Source organism: Diplotaxodon limnothrissa, linkage group LG7 (genome assembly GCF_057381915.1).
Source record: "Diplotaxodon limnothrissa isolate DT_005_m linkage group LG7, D_limnothrissa_male_GT1.1, whole genome shotgun sequence".
Lineage (NCBI taxonomy): Eukaryota > Metazoa > Chordata > Actinopteri > Cichliformes > Cichlidae > Diplotaxodon > Diplotaxodon limnothrissa.
Window position 1 is genome coordinate 45,251,140 of NC_140602.1, and position 21,624 is coordinate 45,272,763.

Genomic DNA, 21,624 nt, shown 5'->3' on the forward strand with positions numbered 1-21,624 from the left:
TTCATGCTGTGAGACAACGCAGCAATAGATAAATATTTGAAAAAAAAAGTAGTCAATCTGACATGGGTCCTGAGCATGAGTAATGGTCAGTAGTGGTCAGAAAACAATAAAGGTATACTGGGGACAAACCGAGCCAACTCCGCTATGCCTGGTGGAGGGAAAAAATTATCAATATGCTTTTTGTGACATTTTTGTTTGGTGGTGTGATTTTTCTAATGTGAAATATATGCCGAATTGCTGAATTAAGTTGTGTATATCCACAAAGAACCAGCTCCAGTAGGCAGGTATCCTGGCTTGACTTTATTTATTTGGCTCCGATTTAATAGTTTGCATTAAGATTTTGTGTTACTGTAATACTTCATCTTTACTTGTGAGCAGTAAACATGCTGAGTTGATTTAAAACACTGAGGAAAAAACATCGTGTGAAACCTGGAGGAATAATAATTAAGTAAACTGTCTTGAGAATTTATACTTCACACAATAAATAATTAGGCTCTTGCTGGAGCCAACAGTTGGAGACACAAAGAGCACACTGTTTATTGCAGCTCAGGTTTTTTTTTTAATTGAATGCAAAATGCAACATAAAATAGACAAGTCCATGAAAAGCAGATAAAGCAAAATATATAACATTTTCAAGGTATGCTTACATCTCATCTGTGCATAAAATCTTCGTAATAGCACTAGTAAATCCCATCATCAAATCTGATAAAATATTAATTTTGGTACGATAAACTGCATACTGTAACAGAGTTGGACATATCTGCTGAAATCACATATCACACTCATATAGCTGATTGCTAAAATTCAAATAATATGTTAATCTCACACAATAATATAAAATGTAGTTGTACAATGTGCCCTAACCTAGCCATACAGAAAAAAAGCAGTATGTCCTCCACAATAATGCTCAATATTTACGACCTGATTAACGTAAAGCAAAGTGCAGAGTAATGATAACAGATCCAAAGACAGACAGACAGTGTGAAGTTCAGTGTGTCAGACAGTGAAGAGCAGACTTTTTAGTTAAGTGCCATGTCTCTCAATGACCAACGCTGAACACCCTGATAGACCTTCAAAATGTACAGCAGCAGCTTGGCCTACACTTTCTGCACTGATGAAGCTAAACCCATAGACACCAGGGATAATGCATGTAGAAAGGGCTGTCTGTGCACTCCAGTGGGTTTGTTTGTTGTACATGAGCTAATGGGAACAAGTGATTCTCTCTGGATATGGATGTACTCATTCAGGCAAGAATGATGGAGGTCAAGGTGGGTCTCTGGGGCCATTGTAGCTCTACTGGAACTAAAGAGAAACAAAAATGTAAATCACTTCAGAATATTGTAAACACATTAAATATTGCAGACTTTTAATTTTTCACAATTCCACCTCTCACATTATTTGGGAGACATTTTCACCCTCAAGGTCAAAACTAAGCACTTAGGTTAGAAATGGGAACAAATTTCTAACTTCATGTCTGCTACAGTAAACAGCTGTTTTGTCTTGGGTCTGTAGGATATTAGATTTTATATTATTTCAATATTTTGAGCTATTTAGAAAACATTTAGTATTGTTAATTGGATGGAAAATAATGATCTGACAGCAGCACAGTAAGATAAAGGGAGATATATACCTCATTGCCTTGCACGTCGTCTGTGACCCCATTGAGTCGCAGGTCGTCTGTGACCTCATTGGCCTCCAGGTCTTCAACGACCCCATCGTCCTGGAGGTCTTCGATGACCTCATTGCCCTGCAGATCCTGACTTTGCACCCCGTTCAGAACCTATATAAAAAGAAATTTCCAAATTTTAATAAAAAAATGCACAAATTAGTAAACAATAAATGGTTTTTAAGTTTTTGTGTACCAGCTTTAGCAAGATGTGAAGCAAATAGATACTTTCATTACACTTTCTACTCAATTTGAGCACTAAAAATGCTTTCTCAAGCCTCATTCATTCAATCATACAAGGGCTTTTTTCTTTACCTAAGGACCTTTAACCTCACTGACACAGTATGGACACTGCATGGACGGATCGGGGTGTGAGTGTGTGGAGATAAAGCCAAAAGTGTGCTTAGGTGCACACTCAGTGTGAATGTGGACTTCAGTATCTTGCCTAAGCACACTTTGACATGCAGTTCAGTGGAAGAAGGGATTAAATGACCTTCCCATCTGAGCCACAAGATATGTAAATAGGTGTTGTGCTTTTATATTGTGACTAGCAATTAGTTAGTGATGAATACTCACGTCTGCTTCATTGAGTGGAAAACAGTTGCCTGAAAGATCAAACACCACATTTGTTATTTAAAATTTGACAGAAGATGTAAAATAGTTGCATTAAACTACCGTAGGTGAAAAATCAGTGTGATTTTGGTGCTGAGTGTTTGTTCTAGTGCTGTCTCACCTAAGCCGCAGCGTCTCTCCCGCCAAGCGTCCAGATTCAGACGAGGCGCCGCTGTGCATGCCGTGAGCCGGTTGCGTGCTGATGTGACACTGAAGACATCACGGGTGACAGATTGAATCCCAGTGTTTTGACAGATAATAGAGGACAGTGTCACACGAGACAGAGCTGCTCTCTGTTGTGGGGTGAAGACACCTGGGTTTTCGTACCACAGCCTGAGAATTTTTCACCAAGTGGAGGAAGGAAGAGATTAGTGTCAACAGAATCTATATCTTAAATGATATACTGATGTCAATAAAAATAATATAAATAAACATGCATTAGCAAAGTTTCAGATTTTCTGTTTTCAGACATGATGTATAAATTATAAACGCCATAACTCTAAACTCCACATCCAACACTGTTTTGCAAGCATCCATACCCATACAGACCTGTCACCCTGGCGAATCCTTTGGAACTGGGTTGCGATGAGGCAAGCAAACAGAGGCCCGACACGGCCACCCTCGGCAAATGGCTCTGCAACGCCTCCGAGCCAAACATCAATGTTGTCGGGGGTTCCATAGAGCTCCAGCAGCTTGCGGGCCAGGTTGTTGTTGTTCAGCACCCTACCCAGCTCTTCTTGATTCTTGGGCTGAGACAGACCACAGAGCCTCCGCCAGGCGTTGTAGCCTTAAGGAGAAAAATACATAAAGTTAGCACAGATGAGAACAATTCTGAGATGATGAAATGCTAGAAAGAAAAACCTAAAAGTGAATAAGGGATGTACCAGGGATGCCGTGGTCACGTGCCCGCTGCATGTTGAGAGAAGCGAGGTCCAAGGATATATGCTGTACAAACTGGAACAGCTTGTCTCTCAGAGCGGTCACCATCATGTGATCCTGGGTGTTTAGTTTAGCGGGACTGCCAAACAAACCACGCAGCAGAGGGTCAATTCCACCTGGAAATAAAAGAGAAAAAGATTAGGCTGACAGTTTAAGACAGAGGATAAAAAGAAAATTCAACACAAGTTTTCTTCATGCAACTCACCCTCGAAAGCGATTCTCCAGGGTGTGAAGAAGGCTTTAAACAAGGGTACACTAGGGAACTGAGGGTGATCCCGGAAGTTTGTATCCAGGCGGAACATAATTGGCTGAACAGCTAAGTGGGCGAAGCGGTAAGCTGCGGTTGCAAAGACGTTGGAGATGCTGGGGTCAACGGCGGGATTATAGCCGGGGTAGCGGCCAAGCTGTCTGCGCATTGCATTGGTGCCAACGATGTGCGGCAGATAGTCTCTGAACACAAACAACTGAGAGAGACGGAGAGCTTTAATTTGAGTAAATATGAGCAAATGTTGGCGAATATAAAAGCTGATTCTGAAGTTTAGCTACCTGTGTGTAAGCACCCATGATCTTGCGGGCCTCTTGGTAGAGCGTCTCGCTGTCCCAGTGGGGGTTTATCCTCTTCAGTGCACGAGCAAGGCGGTTATGCTCACGCAAAAACAATGTGTGAAGGGAGGTCAGACCGATGTTTTCATCCACACGGGCATCACCTTATGAACAGAAAGAAAACAAACATCAATACTGTTCATCTCCTGCTTAGACTGTACATTTAGAGCAGTTTAATGGATTAGTAATAACTGAGCAGCCACTTCTGGCATTAAAAAATAAAACCAAAGTGCCACTAAGTGCAGTTCCTTTAATGATTGCTTGAGAAATTACTAACCTGCAATGAAACAAGGAATCTCCCTGGCGTTTGTATCGTTGGTGACTCTTTTGCGAGTAGCGCACATTTGCACCTGGAGACTGTGGAAGGGCAGCAGCTCACGCCCGTTGTCTCTGAACTCTGTGTTTACTCGCAACAGGCCGCCATCGTCAGTGAGATTGCGAAGAGTTAGAGCGAGCTTATCTTCAGAGCCATACACCTGGCTGAGATCGAGGAAGGCTGTCAGCGCGTTGACCTGCTCTCTCCTGTTCGTCTCACCACCAAAATTTAAGGCACTGTATCCTGTGCCGCAAGCCGGGGCGGATCTGAACGCAGGGATGCACTGAGAGAAGGATAAGCGAGAGTCGCCGGGAGGAAGCTGTTCATAGACAAGAAAACATGGGTGAAAAAAACTGCTGGTCATGGATACCGAAAACAACATGCCACTGTTTGGTTTCGTGCGTCAGACACTAACCGGGATGGGAATGCATGGCTCGGTGTGCTCACAGCTCTCGTCACAGTTCACCCCGTTGCTAAAGGAACGGATGCTGGGTGAGAAGGGTGTGAAGGTGAGATCATGGTCGTTCCACTGGCCAAACAAGGTCACCATGTGAGAGTACACGGAATCATTGCTTATGCCTGCGTCTCTTGTGCTTAGGATGTTGTTGGACACCTGTCGCACCTGAGAGTAAAGAAAGTAAGAATGCACAATTCTGGTATAAAAACTAGTAAATACATCCATTAAATTTAAAATTAAAGTCTGATATGTGTGCGTCCTACCAGTGGGAGCAAGAAGTTGTTGAATTTCCGGGTCCTGTTCCATCCTTTGGGTTCGGAGATGCCGTCGTCATACTCAGCAGGCAGCCAACGGGTGAAGGGGGTGTTGGAAGCACCGAGACGTGGGTTCTTTCTAAAAGTAAACAAGAAACACCCATGTTTGGAAACACCACTTGAGAAACTCCAAGGGAAGTGTACACATCTTTTGCTATAGAAGGTCTCAAATTTTTAGGTGTATTGCGTAAGGATTTCCTTTGAATTTAGACTCTAGTTGGTCTCAAAATCAACTAATTCCACACAAAATCTTTTCATTTTTTCTAGGAATTATGACATAAATTACCCACCCACCCCCTATCCCCAGCAACACATTATTATCCATGAAATCAAAAAATTAAAATAGGCTACATGATGAATAATGCAGTATTTTTCTTGTCGAAAATGAGAATGGTTTTATATTTTATGTTTGAAATGCACAATGGTGTGCGTTGTTGCATATGCATAAAAGAAGTGCTACAGAGGTTAAAGTAGAAAGTTTCTCTTACAGGTTGTTGCACACGCTGGTGATTGTGCGGTACTTGATGAGGTTCGGTGTGGTGACGCACTGCGGAGCTTTGACTCGAGCGGCACATCCAGTTATTTCAGCAAGTTTTTGCAGATCTTCGGGTTTGAGCAAATCTGGAAAATGTGACAGAAACAGTTAAGTGAGTGCAACTTTGTCACCTTCACAAGTCTAATAGTTAATTATATTAAGAGAGAATTGAGTCTTGCATCATGAAACACTAAAGATTCTCAACTCCAGCCAGTAAAAGTTGCCGCAAAGATTGTGTGTGTTGCCTTTGTGTGGGCGCTGCATGTCTAACCTGTTGCATTGAGTGAGCGCTTGTGCACATGATGCACTTTCTCCTGCACAAGACGGATGGTTTGCGCCATGTAGTCCGCAGATCTCACCGCAGAGCGTGTGTCACCTCGGGGTTGCTTCAGGAGACGAAGAGCATCGTGAGGACTCACCACATCCCTGCGGACTCGTCTCAGACTCCTGGAGGGAAAAAAGTCACACAGTTGGAGAAAAAGGTGCATTTCTTCTTCTTCTTTTTTTTCCCGAACTGATAAATTATGGCATTACTACTGGCTTAAAAACCAGTTGAAAAGCATTTTACTGCGTAGGTATGTGGGTTACTTTAAAAGAAAGCCTATGAGATTAACTCACTCTTCTCTGGAGTACTTGTATGCATCATCCACAATTTTCCTTGCTTCTTCAAAAGATCGCTGAAGAAAAGGACTGCCAAGATATTCTTCTGCAGACAAAGAAAATTAACAATCTTATGACATGACTGGGGGAAAAAAATATCAGGTGAGGATGAATATTAGTGACAAAACAGCAGCGTGAAGACTTACTTGCTGGTTTAAGCTCAGCGGGCACCAGGCAGATGCCCAGCATAAGCAGGACAGAAAAATGCATTTCTGAAACAAACATTTAATCAGAATCCAGTTAAAAACACAACAACAAACAAACAAAGTAACAAAAAACTTTTTTTTTATTATTATTTTTTAAATTTGGTGTCACATAAAAATATCTAAGAAAGAAAAAACATTTTGTTACCTGTGAAGGTTTCAGATGCTCTCTCAGGGCTTCAGATGCTCTGGTGGTAGTGATGCTGTCTCACATTTTCACCCTTTTTATACTCTGTGGGAGGCCAGAGGCCTCGCCCCCATAGATAGAGCAGGTACAGATACCGTCAGTAAAGAGCTCTTCCTTGTTCCTTCTATATGTGTTGAAGGAAATGCTTTGTTTTTATCTCATCAGTTACTGCTTCTGGTCAACTGATAGGACTGACAATAATTTTTGGGAAACAATATAAATATTTTGGCATGCGTACCACTTCGGGTGGTTGTCATCATGGCAACAGCAGAGAAAAAAAATATTAATATTTGTAATTTCATTTAGGGATTTAAATAAAATTATTTATCTTCTTTTTCAGTTTTATTTAAATGCTTTCTGTCATCAAACATAATGATGTTTTTTATTCACATTAATCTCCTGAGCTGACTTTGCAGTCTTATCTGAGCACGTTGCATTTGGCTTTTCTGCACTTTATATTTCATTCTGCTCAACACAGACCTGCTGCATCCCAAACAATGGAAATAATTTAAATAAATTAAAGGAGATAGGAGAGGGAATGCTATGCAAAAAATGGCCTGTATGTAGATATGAACCTTGCACGTTTTGGTTTTCATTTATCACTTTCAGCTTTGGCCATCAAGCACACTAACTTTCTTTTTTCTTCTTATTTCTTTTCATAAATAAAAGTTAGACTGTGCTGGGTTGGCAGTGTTGCCTCATTCAGGCAGTTCTTATAAAAGGCTTTAAAGCATTTACGGGGTCTGTCTTTTTGTTTCATTTATTGATGTAGTTAGCGACGCGCAGCATTACAATACAAACTTCCTGTGAAACTTGGGGCAGATTTTTTTTTTATTGATAAAAAATGAAAATCTTCATTGAAAACTAAGCATAAAAATCAGTAATTGTGTTTTTTACCATTCTTTCCTTCTGGGCAGTTCGCATTAATGCTTTTAACTGAAGGCGTTAGCCACAGACGAACAAGTAAATAAGTAATAGGTTGTATTTGTTAGACATGCTTGAGCAATGAGGAAATGCAGTGAACCATAATTTTACCTTGTACCATTTTATCTGTGGGTGGAGATTCCTGTAGCTTTTGTATATACACTGGCTTTGTGTTATTTGTCAAGGCAACCTGTGACCCAGGGGATAATAACACAAGGAACAAGTCTGAGAGAAGACCATCAACCTGGATAACAATAACTATGTGCACGTAGTCACAAGAAAACCATACTTGTTCTCGTTAAGCTCAAAGATTAGCTGAAAACACAAGTCGTGACAGTCGATGATGAAAAACACCTTTCATTTATTAATAGACTTCGTATTTCTGCTGATAGACTGCAGGATTACATTAGAAGCTGGCCTAGCTGGAACTAATCGCACATGTTTTTATACTTCATTTCTTCACAACATAGGCCGTCCTAAAAATGTCTGATTGAACAAGGAAATAAATCATTTGGTTTTTATTTTAGGTCAGCTACAAATATTCACTTGTTGAGACTGGATTCATTATGCGTGTGAAGAAAACCATCTTTTTTCCTTTCATTGTGTTTCAGGTCATCCTTTGCATGTTTACTGTGTTTATCCTGGAAGTGATTTGTGAACTGCAAGCAGACTGATCATCCATGCAACAAAATAATTTGACCTTTGTTTTTGAAATATTTTTTAAAAATTGAGGTGCAAAAATTAAACATCAGGTAAATTTTCAAGCTGCAAAACAACTTCACTTCTGCACCATTTTTGCCATCGTTGTCTTCAAGAAGGACATTTCACAGGGTGGGTATCTTTGCCACGCTGGGGTTTTATTTTTTTATTTCATTTTTTATCTAAAAAAGACGGCGGGACTTCACTTGAAAAGTTGGGAAATTGGGCTTGCAGTCATGTCAAAGAAGAAGTACATCCTCTTTTGAGTCTAAGGTTTTACATTTCAGGGCATAATATTAATAAAACAAAAACAAAAAAAAACATTCTTACGAGATACTAAGTAAGGTACACACAACTTCAGATGAACAGCAACACATGCCTTGTTATATTGTGCCATTATTTTATTTATTTAACAGACATAAGTCAAAATGCAGAAGCAGAGGGTGGAAAAACTAATGACAACCTTACTGTTTCCATAGTAACTAAGAAGGTAAGTATTAGTCAGGTGATGCTAATTAAATGCAGTCATTTACCTAATCATCAACAACGATGAGCGTGTCTATAAAGTTTTAGCAGTTTGTTGATCTGGAGCATTCAGGTGTGTGTTAATGAAATACCAAGGAGGAAAGATATCAGCAATGATCAAGGACTACGCTTCAGACTCTCAGTTAACTTTTAAAGTTCATGGCAGGACAATTAGACTGAACATGTGTGATTTCTTTGGAAGGCTTTCAGGGAGAAAGCCTCTTCTCTCTACAAAGAACATGTCAGCACAGTGTAGGTTTGCAAAGTTGCATCTGAACCAACAACAAGACTTGTGAAACAATGTCGTTTAGACGGGTGAGACCAACGAGGAGACGTTTGGCCATAGTGCATGGTGCAATGTGAAGCACGGCGGTGGAGTGACCTGGACATCTTGCAGTTACTGAGTCAAGCATGAACTCTTTTTTTTCTCCCCCCCTTTCCCCCCTCTCCCCCCTCTTTTTCTTTTCCTGGATCACCTGTTGAGAAAAAAAGAAAACAAGCAGAAGAAGACTAGAGCAATAGAATAAACAACATCATGATGATCTATGGGAATATAACAGTAAATACTAAATGTTAAACATTATTGTGCACAGTGTGCTTTAAGGTAGGAGCCAATAAGGGTGTAGTTTGTGTGTGTGAGCACCCGTGTGTACACCTGTGAGCATGAACGCGCTTGTTTTTCTACATGTAATGATCTGTTAGCGGGTGTGGGGAGCCACAGCCCCGTCCACCGGGGCATGAACTCTTGACTCTCTGTACTCTAGAGTCAAATGTGAGGCCATCTGTCTGACAGCTAAAGCAGCTAAAACACTCCTCAGAGATTTGGGTCCATACTGATGTGACAGATTTGTCGGCCGCACGTCCATGATGAGAATCTCCTGTTGCTTCAACTTGAAGCAGCCACATTCCAACTCACTTAAATCACCATTCTTACCCATTTCAATGGTCAGCAGGTGATCTTGACCATTTTTGCATACCTAAATGAGTTGCATCGATGAGCAGTTGATCAGGTGTACCTCACAAAGAGCCTGGTGACTCTATATTTTTGTTACGAGACAGTTTAATGCTTGCTTTAATGGATGTGTCTAAGACCTTAAACATTAAGAAATATGATTCATGTTTTCGTTCAGACTGTCTGCCGGTGATAAAAAAAAGTTTATTTTTCCTTCTTTCTGTGAGGAAACCTCTGTTTTTCGCAACATTAGCTGAAGGATTTCACTTGCAGCCGTGTCCAAATCAGACTTTGAAGGAAGTAAAAAAGCAGAAATAAAAAGCAACGACTGAGATGTTGTTAACTAACTTCAAGGTTTAGCAAGAAATCCGATTTCACCACAGGGTTGGGTAGTAAGTTTCGAGGTGTTTTGTATTAGACCTGATTCTGCTTTTAGATTTTAGCAACAAGGCTGCACAATCAGTGCAACATTAAAGGTGCAGCACTTTCATTTTTAATGATCCCTTTTATCTAAAATTATTTTGTGAGATTGAACAATGCCTCTTAGTTCAGTTAGTAATTCCGCTGGTGCTTTATACTCACCTTCATTATAAACATGATAAGGAAACTGGGAACTAGAGACAATAAATCGTCACGCTTGCTTTGGTAGTTCAGCATGCATGAAATCTTATCTTAACTCACCACCTTTATCAGATCGTCCTAATGGTTAAACCACATTAACCCTTTTTACGTTTGTCTTTCTGAATCTGGTTCACCCCCCCTTGTTTTTCTTTCCACCAAAGCAGTTTAGGGTCATCAGGGCTATAATAAAACATCTTTGTAACCATTTTTTAAAGCAAGGTTAAAGGAAGGCTGTGTCATAAAATACATTTTACCCATTTTTGACTTTTCTTCTTGGAATTGAAAACTTAGCTGCTTGACCTGATTTCAGCCTGAACAAAATCCTAATATTCAGGGAACATTTCAGGAACTCCGTTATTGAAGTTTCGACGCGTCTTGTGAAACTAAAAGACAAATGGCATGTCTGTTGTCTCACGTGTGTTTCCTGTTTTTAAACAAAGACAAATGTTATAGTGTAACGAGTCTGCATTCAAAGAGTGTGTGTTCATTATTATTTACCATTTCAAATGCTTGATTTAAAAATAAAAAATCTATAAATTACAGCAGAAAAGGATTTCTGTCAGCCCCGGCATCACTTCACCTCTTTGAACTGCAGTTCTGTGTTGCTCCAGTTAATAACTGACCCAAACACAAATGCAGGTACTTTACAGTCAGTATTTACATTTGTAGCACAGCGGTTTAATATGCGATTCAAATGGTTGTGACTGTACTTGTTTATATTGTGTTTATATCAGTGAGTAATTCTGAAACTTTCTATCTCATATAGATAAGAGTTCTGAAGTAGGTCATAATAAACACACTGGCCACTTCATTACACACGCCTGCTGACGTTCATACAGAGCGTCACGACGAGGAAAGAAGTTAATTTAATTGACTTTGAGTGTGCCGTTACTGTTGACAGGCTCCCTTCATCTCAAGAGTCGATTTCTGCTGAAACATTTGAATTGCAGGGTCAGAATTGGATTCAATTTCAATTTCAATTTTATTTCTATAGCACATTTAAAAGTCACAGGTACAACAAAGTGCTTCACAAACGAGCCATACTTGCAGGTTTACAGCAAAAGAAAACAATTAACAACAAAGAAATACAGTTATAGGATGGTAATATTGCAACAAGCACGAACCGGGAAGAAATTAAGCTAAGTAGTTATATATAAGTTATATAAACAAGATGAAAGCACAGGCTGCTGGCAGTGGTGTAATCATGTAGGGGGTATTTTAATAGCACACTCTGAACCCTTCAGTACCAATTTAGCAATGCCAGAGCCTATATATTGTTGCTAGCCGTGTCCATCCCCATATGACCACAGTGTAGCTTTTGATGGCTTCATTCAGCAGAAAAAAAAACAAACCTCAAATCATCTCAAATTGATTTTCTGAGCATGACAATGAGTTCACTTTACTCAAACTGACTCCACCGTCATTAGATCTCAATCCAGTAAAGCACCTTTGATGTAGTAGAACAGGTGATTTAATTCACAACCATCAAATCTACAGTAACTGTGTGATGCTATCATGTCCATATGGACCAAAATGTCTGAGCACCTTTTTGAATCTGTGTCATGAAGTATTCAGGCATCTCTGAAGACAAAAGGATTCTAGCAAGTGTGCACAGAAACACACAGAGTAATAGAGACAGACACAAAGGTAATATGTGTATTAAATCTATGTTTGTTTGTCAACTTCAATCCATATTCCTCAGAGAAGCAGCTTCCACGTATCCCACCCCTGAAATTAAAGTATATTTGCTACTGGCTTTATCTTCTGAGATTCAAATTTCAAATATCCATTCAAATTTCACGAGACTGTATTACAAGACTGTACTGTTTTCCAGCTTTTGTTTGGTGATTGGTTTGGTGATTGGTGTCCTCGCTTGCAAAGCTGCAAATACAAATATTTATTGTTTCTGGTTATACATGAACGACAAACGGAAAAAACCCCGTACTGTGATCTACAATGAAGAGATGAGCTTGATCGCGTCACAAATTGTGAGGTTGAAGGAAGAAGAAATGTGCAGAATGCCAAACTGATTTCACAAGCTGTGAAAGAAAAAGTACCTTGGAGAACAATGGGTTTAAATTAAACAATGAGTGATGCAATATTCAGTGGAATTCCAGCCTTTTTATTTACTGTATCTATTGTGACACTAGGAACACGATACTATAGCTTTCTGTTAATGTCTGTCATCTCCTCTGATTCAGATTACATGATACACATGATCACCAGGAAGTTTTATTTTTTATAGGGTTGAATAATGAAGCGGAAGAACAAAAAGAAAAAATTAATCATTTTTCATTTCAGTACACGCCTCTGCAACACAAATCCAACACTCTTTGTTAGTTTGCGTGAGATACTATTCAACCTTTAACAACCATCATAAAAGTACGTTATTACTCACAGGGCAGTGCATTTCTTATTGTGCAAAGAGAAGTTATTAAGTGATGATGTGATAAACTAAATGACTGTGGGGTTTTGCAGAATAGCAACGATGAGGAAGGATCTTCCTGCAGTGTTGATGAGCCAGGTAATGAGGTGACGTTGGTATGGAACAGTGTTAAACCATGTGGTTGATACAATTCACAATGAGGATAGTGATGCCAAACTGCATTTCTTAGCAGCTTTTCAAGGCAGTTCTTGGAAAAATATTTAACAAGCAAATAAGCTGTCAAAAAAGAAATAGCTGCTCTGTTTCTTAATCTCTGGCTGGCAGTGGCCAGTTTAAAACATCTCATACCAGCTTTGCTCTGTATTTTTAGATATTGTGCAACATTTACTGGGTTTTCCTGCATGCACGCAAAAATAAAATGAAAAATAAATTGGCAACCCCTCCAAGAAAGCTTTGGGCTCACTGTTTATTTAATCAAAATAATATATATATATATATATATATATATATATATATATATATATATATATATATATATATATATATATATATATGTATATATATATATATATTTGTTCTTAACTTCTTTTAAGTAGCACAATACAGAATCACTATGCAGACCAGTTATGCTTACATAAAGAGTCAGCCCACAAAGGCCCATTTTGATCCAGGAACAAACTCTCCTTTCCCCGCTGTATGTCGACTTGTATCCTCAAACATAAAGCCTGAGGGGGGGCATAAATGTTGGACCTTTAACTGTATTTTCATAAATTTTACAGCCTGTCCTACTGATAAAGACCTTCCCCACAGCCATTCATACCACTAAACTGAAGTAATAGGTGAACAATTAAATAAACGAAAAGCTCCTGTTTTTTCACTGTGCACTCTGGAAAGATCTTTTCCAGCCGTTTGCTGACAGCAAAAATAAATAAAATAAAATAAAATAGGACATTTTCTATGACTTAACAAAACACTTCTGTAATTTTACACATTTATTTCTTACAATTTAAGCTCAAGCCCTGACAGACATCTTTCATTTACTTCAGCAGTATTTCTTTATCATGTAAAAAAACAAAACTGAGAGGTACTGTTGAAATGGCACTTCCTTCTCTTATACTGAGATCTCTCGGGAATTTAAAGTTAAACTACTTTGCACTGACAGAAAGACCGCTTAAGATCAAAGTATGTTGTATGTGGCTCATGAACATACATGATTTACATGAACGTGATGTACGCTTGACACTGAATACTAATATTCTAATTACTTTCCTTGGAGGCCAGCAGTTAAAACAATAAAATAATTACTTACTGTTGGGGGCGATCGTGGCTCAAGAGTTGGGAGGTCGCCTTGCAATCGGATAGTTGCCGGCTCGAGCCCCGGCTCCGACAGTCTCGATTGTTGTGTCCTTGGGCAAGACACTTCACCCGTTGCCTACTGGTGGTGGTCAGAGGGCCCGGTGGCGCCAGTGTTCGGCAGCCTCGCCTCTGCCAGTGCGCCCCAGGGTGGCTGTGGTTACAACGTAGCTTGTTATCACCAGTGTGTGAATGTGTGTGTGAATGGGTGGGTGACTGGATGTGTAAAGTGCTTTGGGGTCCTTAGGGACTAGTAAAGCGCTATACAAATACAGACCATTTACCAGTACTTGAAAAGTAAGCTGGAACATGAAAGGGAACAAAGGCAACAGAGCTGACCACAAAAGAGGAACATGTGAGGGAAAACAACACATTAAATGAAGCTCAGACAATGGTGGCAGCAGACCATTTTTTTTGTAACAGTTTCACTTTGTTACAAAGAAGTGCTTTACCCACACTGAATTAAAGTCATCTGTGCAGCACTGAGGCTAAAGGATAAACAAAAACAGAAACATGAAGAAAAGGAGCCTACATTTCCAGTTCTTCCACAGATTTGGACACCTGACAGCTACATGTGTCTGCAAAGGTCAACGTAGCACCAACCAAGAGCCATGTTCAAGGCCTGGAGTTTCATCAGTAATAAGTTAGTAATAAATGAAACTCCAGAATCATTGTGTGGTTCTGACTTTGACTTTTGAATCATAGTTTGGTTCTAGGGAAGTGGATAAAAAATGTTTTTTGCCACAGGTATGATAATAATGATCGGGCCATGAATGGGACAAAACCCCTCGGAGTAAAGAAACGACACTTCCCTCCTGATTATGAATTCAAAACACGGCAGTGGACTTTTATCGGTTTTATCAGATGTGATCACATCAGCCAATTCCTGGCGTCGCTCTCGCTGTATCCTTTAGATTAAAAAAAAAATCCTATTAAAAAGTCCTATTAAAGTTTTTCCACCTTTAGTACTAAAGAGTTTTCAGACGGAAAAGTAGAAGAGAAAAGAATCATACCCAGGCTGCTGCACCAAGCATTGTGGCACATGATCACCTGCTTACAGTTTTTGCCCGTTGCTTGAACACTATAAACCCATGCTTAGACTAAAGTAACACAACTTGAAGCTTTTGTTGCCATACCTCAAACACATGTACCCATACCTTGAACAAAAGCGCTGCTTTGCACCCTAGTTGCAATTATGCAACACACTTACTCCTTTATGCAACACACATGGTCCTGCACACTACACTCTATTTCATACATAAGACACCTCGTTCACAAAATGACATTTCAGGGTGCCATTTGGAAAACACATGTATCCAAAATACAAAACACATCGGGTAATTGCAACCACTCAAATACACACCTGAAGGCACTTACTTGCAAAACTGAACACCAATTAGCCAACTACAAAAAGCCCTCAATTTAGCCAATTCAAGAACTTTGCAAGCATGGATGGAGGGAGAGCAAGAGGAAGAGGAGGAGGAGGAGGAGGTCGAAGAGGCCATGGACGGACCCATATTTCTGATGAAATAAGAGCAACTTTGGTGGACCATGTCATCAACCATGGCCTGCCTATGAGGGAAGCTGGGCAGAGAGTCCACCCACATCTAAGCCGCTCCACAGTGGCATCTATAATACGAACATTCCGACTAGAAAACAGGTCTGTCTTCACCTCTCTACCTTCTACTCTACTCAGATGGTTTTTATAGCACTGTTCTACAGTATATACCATTACCATATCAAGTGTACAGGGTATTGCAGAGTGCTAATGCTCCTTTTGCAGCCAAAGTGGTAGTTTCTGTGAAACATACCATGATTACTTATATTGAAGTACAGTGTTGTACAGTGGATGATACAGTGTATACAGTAAAGTACTGTAAGAAAAACAAGCAAAGCGATGACAATATGAGGTTGTATTTCTCTAGAATGACTCGAAGACCTTCTGGGGGAGGACGCCAACGCCTGTTCACACAACAGCAGGACCTTGCCGTTGTGGACCTAGTGGGGGCAGACAATGCCATCCGTCTCCACCAGCTACGAAAGCAAATACTTGCAGACAGGCAAGTGTTCAACAACATAAACCATGTGAGCATCACCACCATCAGACGCATCTTGGGAAAACACAGCATCACCATGAAGCAGCTCTACAGAGTCCCATTTGAGAGGAACAGTGACAGGGTCAAAGGACTTCGAGCTGAATATGTACGGGTAAGTGTAACTGTCCTTTACATGTACAATAGAGTATTGGTGAAATCCAGTAGCAGCTGAATATGTACCATATCAGTACCACATGGATCTATTCTGAGAGCTACACAGGTACCTGTGTGATGGGGTGAGGGTTCTGTATGTGTAGCACTGTAGTACAGTAATATGTTCTCTTTTTTTTTTTCAGAGAATCTTGGCCATGGATGGAGCTGCACAGCCTCATGAATTCATTTTCATTGATGAAGCTGGATTCGACCTGTGCAAAACAAGACGACGGGGTCGTAATGTAATTGGCCAAAGGGCAATTGTGCACGTCTCAGGGAAGCGCGGGGGAAATATCCCATTGTGTGCCGCCATAAGCCTTCGAGGGCTTCTGCATCATCATGCAAAACTAGGTCCATACAATAGCCAACATATACTCACATTTCTAGATGCTCTCCATAATATAGTTGTACAGAACAGACCAGATCAGCCCAGGTTTGTGGTGATATGGGATAATGTCAGTTTCCATCGGGCTGCTCTGGTCCAGGCCTGGTTCTCCAACCCCAACCAACTTGAAGTGGTATACTTGCCCCCTTACTCACCATTTTTAAACCCTATAGAGGAATTTTTTTCGGCCTGGAGATGGCGTGTATATGACCGCCAACCACATGCCCCCATGCCTCTTCTGCAGGCAATGGAACAGGCCTGCGGCGACATTCAGGTGACAGCAATCCATGGATGGTTTCGACATGCAAGAGGAGTTTAGGTTTAGAGAGTAGAGTTTCAATTTGGCACAGATGTGAATGGTATATTTCCCAGTGTTGTGTCATGTTTACTTGTGTTTAGAGTTTTGGCACAATGAGCGAAGTTTTGCAAAATGTGTTCAAGCAACGGGCAAAAACTGTAATCAGGTGCACTAAACTGGCACTAAAACTGACTTAAGGTTTCAGTGGACGGGTTAAAAACACAATGGTTGTTACTGTTATTACTGGCAGTGCGTCAGTAATGTTCTCACCTAAGTTATCTGTTCCAGTGATAGTGAAGACTATAATAATTAATCCTTTCACCCACCAGAGGTCACTACTGGTTTCTTAGTGTTTTTTGTTTTTTTTGCATATTTGTCATAATTGCATGTTTCAGGAAAACATATAAACGTTAATATTAGACAAACATAACCTGAGTAAATGTAAAATTTAGTTCAGTTCAGTTTCATTATTTCATTTATTAAGGGGAAAAGGCTGTCCAAAGCTACTTACATAATTGCTCCCTAATCCTAATAACTGGTTGTCCCACCCATGGCAGCAAGAACTGTAATCATGCATTTGTGATGACTGCCGATGAGTCTTTCACATCACTGTGGAGGAAATTTGTCCCACTCTTCTTTGCAGAACTGTTTTAATTTAGTCACATTGGAGGGTTTTCAAGCATGGACAGCCAGAAGGATCTTATGTCCAGACTTTCACTAGGCCACTCCAAAACGTTCATTTTGTTGTTTTTGAGCAATTCAGATGTAGATTTTCAGGTGTGTTTGGATCATTGTCCTGCTGCATAGAGAGCAGAATTCACAGTTCCAACAAATTACGCCAATTCATCCGGGTCCTGAAGCAGCAAAGCAGCCCTAGGCCATAACACCATGTTTGACTGTTGGTGTGATGTTCTTTTTATTAAATGCTGTATTAGTTTTATGCAGACGTAACTGGACTCCAACCTCCAAGAAAGTTCAACTTTTGTCTCCTGAGTCCACAAAAGTCTTGGGGATCATCAAGATGTTTGTTGACAAATGTGAGACTTTTTGGTCAGGAGTGGTTATTTCCCTTTCCATGCATGCTGCTGTTTCACTTTCTACAAAGAAGTGCTTTACCCACACTGAATTAAGGTCATCTGTGCAGCACTGAGGCTAAAGGATAAACACAAACAGAAACATGAAGAAAAGGAGCCTACATTTCCAGTTGTTCTACAGATTTAGACACCTGACAGCTACATGTGTCTGCAAAGGTCAATGTAGCACCAACAAAAAACTGTGCTCAAGCCCTGGAGTTTTTTCAGTAATAATTTGGGATTAAATGATACTCCAGGATCACCGTTTGGTTCTGACTTTTACTTTTGCACTACGGTTTGGGCTCAGAGACAGAATTACACCCAGGCTGCTGCACGAAGCCTTGTGGCACGTGATCACATGCTCAACCAGGTTGTAAAGCTGAAGCTTTGGCCATCACACACCTTTGCCATTGTAACACACATTCCAGAGAATTGATTTATTGGCAGGAACACTTACTGGCAGTGTGTCCATAATGATCTCACCTAAGATAGTTATCTGTTCCAGTGATAGTGAAGACTGTAATATTTAAACCTTCCAGTCATTCACTGAGTCTGGATGGTCCCTGTTTCATTCCCCCCCCTCCCCCCTCCCCCACCACCACCACCACCACCAGAGGTCACCACTGTCCATCCCTGACGTGAACAGCTCACCTGTTGTCAGCTCTGGTTTTCCTGGATTTGCTCACGAGACTTGGATGGGAAGTTCGTCCCCAGGCTTAAGTGTTTCAGTAAAAGCCATTCTTACCAAGGTCAGCACCTGGAGACAGAACTGATAACAGATCTGTGTCAAGTCTATGGGTGTCCCAACACACCCTACTGGTAAATGAGTGATTGAACCAAATGGTGGCTGAGAACAGAAACAGAATTATCTCCTATTACACCTGAGTGGGTTAGGGAATAATCAATAACTAAGCTATATCTATACCAATACGAGAGATAAAGAAGAACAACAGGAAGCTAGGATTTCCCTGTTCTTCCAGGTGAATATGCCCCAGCTGTATATCTGAGAGCAAAGTTTGGTGACAGACATAAGGGACGTGAAGTAGAAAGTCCGCCCTATGATGAGAACTCTGAGTTAAAGCTAAGAGTCACAGCATAGAAAAGGCAGCAAACTCTCCGACCACTATAAATTTACAAGCATAAATAAAAAAAAGCAGAACTTTACTGTAAAAAGTTGCAGTTACAGGTGCACAGTGTAAATCAAGCATGAGTCACAAATGGAGTCCTTTCACTTCTTTGTAGCTCGCTGCTTCATTTATAACTGAAACTCTACCAACTATATAACAAATTCTTGATCATTATGTATAATATTCTAAAAAATATTCACCGAAAACAAAAGTGTGAATTACAAAGATTTATTTGCATTTTTTTTGTTAATGAGGACAAATTTCCTGGATGTTACCTCAAACATAAAAAGCAGGCAGATTTTCTGCAAGAATACAGAAAAACACTCCAGTAATGATAAGCAGCTGTGCACCAAGACTGTAATGGGGTTGAAAGGGAATGACATTCATGTAAAACTGTCTCACTGTTGGCATCTAGACCGGGGTGGGGAACTCCAGGCCTCGAGGGCCGGTGTCCCTGCAGGTTTTAGATGTGTCCTTGAACCAACACAGCTGATTTAAATGGCTAAATTAGCTCCTGCAGTTCTCCAGAGGCCTGGTAACGAACTAATCATGTGATTCAGGTGTGTTGACCCAAGGTGAGATCTAAAACCTGCAGGACACCGGCCCTCAGGGCCTGGAATTGCACACCCCTGATCTAGACTGAAACTGTAAGGCATATTGAAATAACTGAAGTGACGTGTTCTCCTCTGACAGGTGCTGCTACTGTATTTTTGTGGTTTCTCACAGGAAAACTCAGGTTATATCGAGAAAGGGGAAGACTGTCGGGGGACAGCTTTCAGCTCTGGAAAACATTTACAGCATGCACTGACTTAGGAAAGTCAACACCATCTGCAAGGACCAAGCACACCCATGCACAGCCAATTTGAACTTCTCTCATCCAGCAAACTAGAGCAACCTTTCACACATAGACCTTGAAGCTCTGAATTACGAGCCAAGAGCCATAAACAGGTTTAACTAGTCCATCAAATGTCCGCATAACGACTGTTTGGACACAGTTTTAACTACCACACTGCAAACCTGCACTGCAACCATATTATTGCATTACCTGAGTCATTTTGAAACCATTTGCAATTTGCACTGTATTCATATTTTTTATTGTTTTATTAAATTACTATTTTTTTACTAGGAAAATGATTTTATTATATGGAAAACTTGCACAGTGTAAAGTCATTGACTGCGCTGTGAAAATACGGTTTTGGACATTTGTGAACAACAAGAATGAGAGAAACATAAACATTAAAATTACTCACGGTGACTTAATGACCTCAGATTTTTCCCTCAAAGGTTAATCAGGTAGAGACTATATAAAAACAGCATGAGCTGCACCAAGTTTAGTGGTTTACACATTTGCCTGGTGATCCCAGATTGCAACAGAAAGGACATCTAGTGTAAAAAATCTGGTAATCAAACATGCAGAGCTACCTGCTGGGCTGTTTGATTTGGAGGGGGGGGGGGATTGGCCCTTTTAAGACTACATGTTTCCCAGCATATATTCACAAATGCCCATTGATTGTTAAAGGAAAAAGAAAACAAACAATCAAAATTCTCAAGAACATATCAGGAATGCATCCAAATCCAGATATCTTTCTGTTTCAAGTGTTCTTAATTCGTGCCTGTTGTGGAGGGAATTTCAGGCCCTGGAAGAGGTTTGCAGTTTCAGACCACCGCTGTTCAAAACGGTGATGCTTCTCATTATCTGTGTCCACAGCTGTGAACGGGGCAGTTTTCAGAACTTCACTTGGTTTGGTGTGAGATTTAGTAAAACAAAAAACAAAAAAATTGGAATGGTATCAAAAGAGTGAGAGACATTTTTCTGAACAAAGCAGAACTAGATAATAGTTAAATAGTAATAAAATAATTGTAATCTAGATAAATATGACCCAAAGGTTTATAGAATTTGGTTAAATCAGCCAAATCCATTAAAAATGTATATAAAGTCCTTATTAAGTTGTTATAATTGAAGAGCCTTACAGTTTTCTAAATTCTAATTTTCTACATTGTCTTGTATAGAAATAAACGACTTCAACAATTTGCATTATAATTTAACTATATGAAAAAAAAAAGATTTCTGTAAAGTCCAGAGAGCTGCGTCTTTCCAACAAAATCACTCCACGAACTCCCTGTATTTTGATATTTGGTACAATTTCCAGTTGAATAGCTTTTGAATTATTTCTTGTCTAAACATGTGGGAGCAGGTACATCTGAGGTGTCACTGAGCAGTCCTTTGTTGTAATGCAAACATAAAAGTTGAAGAAGCAAGAAAGGGAACTAGTGCCATGATTTCCTGTAACTGAAGCCTCATGCTGCTTTTGACTTTATTTGAACCTGAACATGTGATTGTGCAGGTGTTACAAAATGTAGCGCAAACAATATGGCCTCGGTTATCTTCTACAGCAGTCAGTGAAATAATAATGCACATCTTCACGAAAAAAACCCCCACACTACTCTGCACAAATTAGTGACCAGGAACTGGTTGTCCCACCCATGACAGCAAGAACTGTAATCATGCATTTGTGATGACTGCCGTTGAGTCTTTCACA

The 21,624-nt window shown here is 40.1% G+C and overlaps 1 protein-coding gene across 1 annotated transcript; it reads right to left on the minus strand.

The window, feature by feature from the left end:
* Positions 1–860: 860 nt before the first annotated feature.
* On the minus strand, positions 861–6,495 carry mpx (myeloid-specific peroxidase). The gene is made up of 16 exons (XM_085358189.1): positions 6,454–6,495; positions 6,249–6,314; positions 6,061–6,148; positions 5,714–5,889; positions 5,396–5,528; positions 4,857–4,986; positions 4,552–4,758; positions 4,098–4,455; positions 3,764–3,924; positions 3,423–3,681; positions 3,163–3,333; positions 2,828–3,065; positions 2,400–2,611; positions 2,243–2,271; positions 1,631–1,780; positions 861–1,302 (listed from the first exon to the last, which is right to left on the minus strand). Exons 2-16 carry the CDS (start codon positions 6,310–6,312, stop codon positions 1,294–1,296), a joined length of 2,385 nt encoding a protein of 794 aa, XP_085214315.1. The 5' UTR covers positions 6,313–6,314; positions 6,454–6,495; the 3' UTR covers positions 861–1,293.
* Between the last annotated feature and the right edge of the window lie 15,129 nt (positions 6,496–21,624).